This window comes from Simochromis diagramma, unplaced genomic scaffold, assembly GCF_900408965.1.
Source record: "Simochromis diagramma unplaced genomic scaffold, fSimDia1.1 OVJJ01000377.1, whole genome shotgun sequence".
NCBI classification, from domain to species: domain Eukaryota; kingdom Metazoa; phylum Chordata; class Actinopteri; order Cichliformes; family Cichlidae; genus Simochromis; species Simochromis diagramma.
The window spans coordinates 639,051-646,787 of NW_024387037.1; the positions used below are offsets into that span (position 1 = coordinate 639,051).

At 40.2% G+C, this 7,737-nt stretch overlaps 1 protein-coding gene across 1 annotated transcript; it reads left to right on the plus strand.

Moving 5' to 3' along the window:
• Nucleotides 1-215: 215 nt before the first annotated feature.
• LOC120740846 (olfactory receptor 51G1-like) lies at nucleotides 216-1,357 on the plus strand. Its single transcript, XM_040043339.1, has one exon. It carries the CDS (start codon nucleotides 216-218, stop codon nucleotides 1,179-1,181), a length of 966 nt encoding a protein of 321 aa, XP_039899273.1. The 3' UTR covers nucleotides 1,182-1,357.
• The last annotated feature ends 6,380 nt before the right edge of the window (nucleotides 1,358-7,737 follow it).

Below are 7,737 nucleotides of genomic sequence, written 5' to 3' on the forward strand. Positions count from 1 at the left end.
GACGCAAAACAAAACAAATCCGAACCTTCCCGTCAATCACTGAACTCGTTAGTCCGTCACATGGAGCGACGAAGGCGGATTTGTGCTGAGAAGGTATAAAAAGGCTGCAGAGGTGACTGTGTTGTCACAGGTGAACAGGTGAGCTGCAGTGTTTGTTAGATCAGACACAACAACTGTGCACATGACATATTTGGGACATTTGTACTTTGTGAGCTATGTTAAATGTAACCACGCCTCCTCTCTCTTATTTCATTCTTGGAGCTTTTATGAATGTTGGAAGTTTAAAATTCTTCTATTTCTCATTAACTGTAATATTATACATCCTGATCATTGCTGCCAACACGTCTCTGATTGTGGTTATCTGTGTGAACAGAAGCTTACATGAACCTATGTACATGTTTCTGTGCAGCCTGTTTGTGAATGAGCTGTATGGTAGTACAGGGCTGTTTCCGTTCCTCCTGCTTCAGATCCTCTCTGATGTTCACACTGTTTCTGCTCCTCTCTGCTTCCTGCAGATCTTCTGCATTCACACTTATGGAAGCATTGAAGTTTCAAACTTAGCCGTCATGTCTTATGACAGATACCTCGCTATTTGTTGTCCTCTACAATATAACACCCAAATGACATCTAACAATACAGCTGTTCTGATTATGGTGATGTGGGCGTACTCTTTAGCGAAATTTCTTATTGCTTTGTCCTTAAACCTGCGTCTCAGGCTGTGTGGAAACGTCTTAAACAGTTTGTATTGTCAGAATTACCTGGTGGTTAGGCTGGCTTGTTCTAGCACAAAGGTGAATAATGTTTATGGGATTTTTGACATTATTATGACCATCATAGTCCCCACACTTATCATCTTGTTTTCTTACATGAAAATCCTCAAAGTGTGTTTTTATGGATCCAAACAGACGAGACAAAAAAGCCTCACCACCTGCACGCCTCAGCTGGTGTCTCTCTTGAATTTTTCTTTTGGTTGTTGCTTTGAAATATTTCAGAGTAGGTTCGATACGACGGGTTTACCTGCCGCTCTGAGAATCTTCCTGTCTCTGTATTTTCTCATGATGCAGCCGCTCATGAATCCGATCTTGTATGGAACACAGATGTCAAAGATCAGAGGCGTTTATGAACATGTGCTGTCCTCTATAATGTCATGTGGGTGTAGTAAAGTTTCACAGAGTGATTGACAGCAGCTGACCTTGAAATGTGTTTGTTAAATTATGAGAAAGTGTCTTCCTGTGGAGATGAATTAATGTTTAGCTGATTTGTATTTAACAAAACAGAAGAGAAGCACCAGAGAGAACCTGTGTGCCACAGAAATATACGCTGTAATATAATATAGCTTTCAGGCAACACACACACACACACACACACACACACACACACACACACACACACACACACACACACACACACACACACACACACACACACACAGAGAGAGATTATATAGTATAACAGGGATCAGCAAGTTAAAGTTTGGTTACTCTACGTGACTTCAGACCATCTCAGATTCCCCTGGAAATGTGGCGGGGAGAGGTCGGTCGGGTTTTCCAGCTTTGTGTTCTGGCTGTTTGCTTTTGTTTTGTGCGTGTTTATTTGATCTGACAACAGGAAAAACTTAAAATGTCAAAAATCTGCTTTTCATAATATAAATATCATTAAATAACTTTAGAAAAACTTCCATTTGACTCGTAACATTTAATGTTATAAAAAGATACATTTTATGTTTTAAATAATCTTAAACTGTTAGTCTGCAAAATGTGCAGAAATTTAATGTATTTATTCTCTATAGCTGATAGTTTGTGGGGCCCAGGTAGACTGTATAACTGCATCTCTACCAGTTTCTCTGCACTCCAGCCTCCTCTGTGCCATGTGAAGGGATTTTCCTTAAGGCAGGAGAAATTATCTAAATATAAAAGGAACAGGTTCAGCCATCGCACAATACAATTGGAAAAGGGTTACCTTAAATGCATCATGTTTTTAATTTGCAAGTTCATAAGCATTTTCCATTTCACAATCAGTTCTACCCCCAGGTCAAAAATATGTCTGGGAAAATTTCCCTAATATAATATTATTGATAAATACACCCATCTTGCGATTAATTTCATAAGTGCATGGAGGCGGGACCTCACAGCAGAAGCATACTCCATAATGTGTTGTACATTATAATATGTATATTATATGTAACGTGGTATTTTTTTAATTATTGTATTTACCAACATCAAGACGTCACAAGCAAAGAAAGACCACGCCATGGTGCATGTTTAAAGAAGGAGAGTTTACTGGTCAAAATTATTTATTAAACAAATAAACCACATTTTTTTAACCCCCCAAAATACACGTTCAAAGCAACACAGCGGCGGCCCAATATCAGACAGAACTCCACTCTGTAGAGTGGGCAATCATAATGAAGCGGTCGGTTTTATTTTGTGGATTCAAGCTGCTCTTCGTATTTTTGGCCACCAGATGTCACCAGAGAGGACTGTGTTGAAAAGCTTCGAGTAATGAACCGTTTTTCAATCTCATCTCGGAAAACTCAGTCACATGGTACGAAGGGGCCCAAATGCACAGCTCACTGGAAACAGGAAGTAGGAGGGGGCTGCCGGCCCAGTTAGGTCCCAATTTGTAGCCGGCCTCATTCCATCTTCCACCAATGGTCAGCCTCCACCTGGAAACTTACATAACACAAACATCACAGAGTACAAACAATGCCCCCGCCTGGTGTGGCGAGTAACAGCACCACACGGCAACAGGCAGTCTGCAGAGAAGGGTAGATTGGAGGCCAATATAGAGGGAGTTACAGTAGTCTAATCTAAAGGCAATAAAGGCATGGATAAGTTTCTCAAGGTCCTTACAGGGTATGTAAGGCTTGGTTTTGGCAATTTGGCGTAGTTGGTAAAAGCTAGACTTAACTACAGTGGAGACTTATTTGTCAAGTTTAAAAGAACTGTCCAAGAGAACATCCAGGTTGCTTACAGTGTCAGAAAGAAAGGTGCAAACTGCCCAAGGGAACCTGTTAGTTGGTCCCTAGGAATATGGCTGTCGAAAACAAGAATTTCCGTTTTCTTTTCATTTAAAATGAGTGAGTTACTCAATAACCAATCCTTAACTTCTCTCATACAATCAAAAAAGCTGTGTAGCGACAGTAAGACATCCTCAGTCAGGTGAAAGTAAATTTGAATATCATCTGCGTAACAATGGAAGGAAATTTTATTTTTTTCAAAGATGCGACCTAGAGGTAACAAATAAAAGAAAACAACATAGGGCCCAACACAGCCCCTTGGGGCACACCACAGGAAAAGGGGGCAACAGAGGAAGAGTAATTTCCCATCGTAACAGCGAAGGACCTTTCAGAAAGGTACGATTTAGACCAACTAAGAGCATTACCCTTAATGCCTACCATGTGTTCTAGCCTCGTTAAAAGGATACTGGAGTCCACTAAATCAAACGCTGAGGACAAATCCAATAAAACTAAAACCGCTGAGTGCCCTGAATCAGTGATTAAAAGGAGATCACTGAAAACTCTCAACAATGCCGTTTCTGTACTATGACATGTTTGAACCCAGACTGGAATTTATCAGTGATGCTATTTGCATCTAGATGGGCCCGTAGTTGCAAAAGGACTGTTTTCTTGTTTTCACTCCGAAAGACCTGAGTCTCCGCAGCAGGTACAGCCTGCTCTGCCCTTTCCTGTAGAGGGCGTCTGAATTATGAGTGTACAGATGAACAACAAGCTACCTGTAGCTGTCCACAGCCTCGATGTCCATACCTTGGATGTTCAGTGGTTGCAGTGGATGTTTGTGCCTGTGGAAGTCTACCACCAGCTCCTTGGTTTTACTAGTGTTGATCTGGAGGTAGTTCAGCTGGCACCAGTCCACAAAGCCTTGGGTCAGTCCTCTGTACTCCTTGTCGTCCCCATCAGTGATGAGGCCGACTATTGCAGAGTCGTCAGAGAACTTCTGCAGGAAGCAGTGGGTGGAGTTGTGGGAGAAGTCTGCAGTGTAGATGATGAAGAGGAACGCAGCCAGAACCGTTCCCTGTGGGGCCCCCTGTACTGCAGACAACCCTGTCCAACACACAGCCCTGAGTCCTCACATACTGTGGTCGGTCGGTGAGGTAGTCCAAAATCCATGTAGTAAGGTGATGGTCCACTCCAGAGTTCTCCAGCTTGTCCTTCAAGACCGTGGGAAGAATGGTGTTGAAGGCACTGGAGAAATCAAAGAACATGATTGTCACAGTGCTCCCAGCGGTCTCCAGGTGAGAGAGGGAACGATGTAGGAGGTGGATGAACTGAAATGATTCAGTTCATTTGCCCACCGAACATCCCTCCCAGGCAGAGAGTTCTGATGTTTGTGGCCCGAGATGGTTCTGAGGCCTCTCCAGACTTCGCCAACGTTTTTTGTTGAAGCTGGTTCTCCATCTTCTGCCTGTAGCTCTCCTTCCCATTCCTTATCAGTCCCCTCAGCAGGTCACATTTATAAAATCATTTGCTGCAGACTTACACCACAGCAGGTAACAAGTACGCAGCTGGACGTTTAATGTTCCTTCCTGCTGCTTGTCTCTACTTTTACCTGAGAGTCCAAAACCAGCGTGAAGTTTAGGAAATAATGACACTTTCAAAAGAATATTTTTAATCATTATTGTCTCTTTTATGAAATGATGTTGAATTCTAGTTTATCAGTTTTCACGTATTTCATTCTTGAAGCCTATATGAAGGTAGGAGCTCTGAAATATTTGTATTTTATGATAACAGTGACGTTCTACATCACAGTCATTGCTACCAACACGTCTCTGATTGTGGTTATCTGTGTGAACAGAAGCTTACATGAACCTATGTACATGTTTCTGTGCAGCCTGTTTGTGTATTTTCAGATATATATAATTGTTTATAGAAATTTTCCATTAATTTAACCAGTTTATTATTTTCATATTGATTCTGACCTCTTTCATCTTTTAGTGACGTGACAGCATGAGATTCTAGTTTCCCAGCAGCCAAACGTGCCGATAACCGTCCAGGTTTATCTGCCAGCTCAAACAGCCTTAGCATAGAATATACTGGCCTCTGCTTTTTCAGTCACAAATTGATTCAGAGCTGATCTAGTGGCTTCTATTTTTTTCAGTACGTCAGGTGAAAAATGTATTTTGAGGGAGTGCTCTAGTGCTCTAGATCTGGTCCACTTGTTCCTTTATATAACTCCGAAACATAGAATTATTTAAAAGTGATGGATTTGATCGCCAACTACGTAGAGTTGGGTGAGCTTCAGGAGGTGAAATCTTTAAATGAACATTTGCAGAGAGTATATGCGTACCAGTATCACAAATACTAACTCTGTTGACCTCCCTCGAGACAAGGAAATAATCAATACGGGAATAACTCTTATGTGGATTAGAATAAAAAGTATAATCTTTTTCACCTGGATGAAGAGTTATCCAAACGTCTATCAGCTGCAAGTCAGAACACAGTCCCTTGATAGCTTCTTGCTTTTTGGATACTGAGTTGTTGGGTGGTGGATTTTGATCCATTTCTGGGTCTATGCTACAATTAAAATCTCCTGCCAGAATGTAAATGTTGTCAAATTGACATATTTCTTTTATAAGTTCTGAGTAAAAATTTCCCAGATATACATTCGGAGCATAAATACAGCCTATCAGAACAGATTCCCCATATAAACGTCCTAATGACAAATCTACCCTGATCAACTTTAATACACTTTGTAAGAACAAATGGAGTATTTTTATGAATTAAAATTGCAACCCCTCTCTTACTTGATGAAAAAGAAGAAAAGCACACCTGCCCCACCCATTCTCTCTTTAGTTTTAGGTGTTCCACATCTGAGAGGTGAGTTTCTTGCGGGAGAGCAATGTTAGTTTTCTCCTTCTTAAACCAGGTCAAAATCTTCTTACGTTTAATAACATTGTTTATCCCTTTAACATTCAGGGAAACATACTTTAGATCACTCATTGCAGGATCAGTTTACTTAGATTATGTATTGTGGTAGCGACAACAGAAGTATCAACCTTGTAGTTTAACTTATGAAACAGATTATGCTCTGACCTGCTCAAACACCAACAAAATATAGACAAAAATCTGGGTACTGAAAAATAATATTCCTGCAATAAACATTTATATCAAATATAACATTTCAAAAGGTGATTGTCTTTATTGTTATGATATGGTTGTACTCATCTGTCAGATGTGTCATTACTATATGTTTAAGCCTCCATCTGACTCTGTGGGAGCATCATAAACCGTTTGTACTGTGATAACTACCCTACTGTACAGGTAGCTTGTTCTGGCACTGAAGTTATCTATCTATCTATCTACATACATACCTACATACATACATACATGTACACATCGCATGATTTTGTGTCTTTATGTCTTTAAGACATTCCTGCAGTTTAACTCATTGGTGTGTGTTATCTGGCTTCATGGACAGATAGAGCTGGGTGTCATCTGCATAGCAGTGTAAATGTATGCTATGTCTTCTAATGATGCTGCCTAAGGGAAGCATGTATAATGTAAACAGAATTGGTCCTAGCACTGAACCCTGTGGAACTCCATAATTAACCTCAGTGTGTGAAGAGGACTCTCCATTTACATGCACAAACTGGAGTCTATTAGATAGATATGATACAAACCACTGCAGCGCAGTACCTGTAATACCTACAGCATGTTCTAATCGCTCTAATAGGATATTATGGTCGACAGTATCGAACGCTGCACTGAGGTCTAGCAGGACAAGCACAGAGATGAGTCCACTGTCAGAGGCCATAAGAAGATCATTTGTAACCTTCACTAAAGCTGTTTCTGTGCTGTGATGAGCTCTGAAACCTGACTGAAACTCTTCAAATAAGCCTCTGCAGATGATCTGTTAGCTGTTTGACAACTACTCTTTCAAGGATGTTTGATATAAAGGAAGGTTGGAGATTGGCCTATAATTAGCTAAGACTGCTGGGCCTAGAGATGCTTTTTGAGTAAAGGTTTAACTACAGCCAGCTTGAAGGCCTGTGGTACATAGCCGATTATTAGAGATAGGTTGATCATATTTAAGATCGAAGCATTAATTAATGGCAGGACTTCTTTGAGCAGTTTTGTAGGAATGGGGTCTAAAAGACACGTTGATGGTTTGGAGGAAGTAATTATTGAAGTTAACTCAGAAAGATCAACTGGAGAAAAAGAGTCTAATGGTACCTAAAAGTAGCTTTTTTCTCTAATGGTTTGCACTTCTTACACTGTACGGTAATACTTTTAATAACGATGCTTTTTTTAATCCTTGAAGAAATCATATATTTGTATGTGTGTTTTTTTTCTGACAGAAAATTTTAATGTAGAAACAAATGGGCACACACTGTCCTTTTATTTTATCATTTAAATATCAAAATTCATCTTTTGGTTCAACACTGTATTTTTAAAACTCCACACAGGATTATCGCAGTTTTCTAGTTTACCTTCACATCATATTTTAATATCAGAATAGTAACAGGCATCTACTACAGTAAAGTGTGTGCTGTACTGATGGCTTGGCCTGACATGCGTTAATGATGCTCTTATGGGAACTATTATGGGAAATATAAAGCAGCAGATGTTGCTGAAGCCTCAGTGCAGAAATCGGCTGCAGAAACAAGTTCAGAGTACTGGAGGCAGGCATGAGAGTAAATGTTGGACTATTTCTGCTCGTGAGTGTTTCACTTTAACCTGAACATTTTAAACCCAGCAAAGCAGCATTTGTCAGAAGA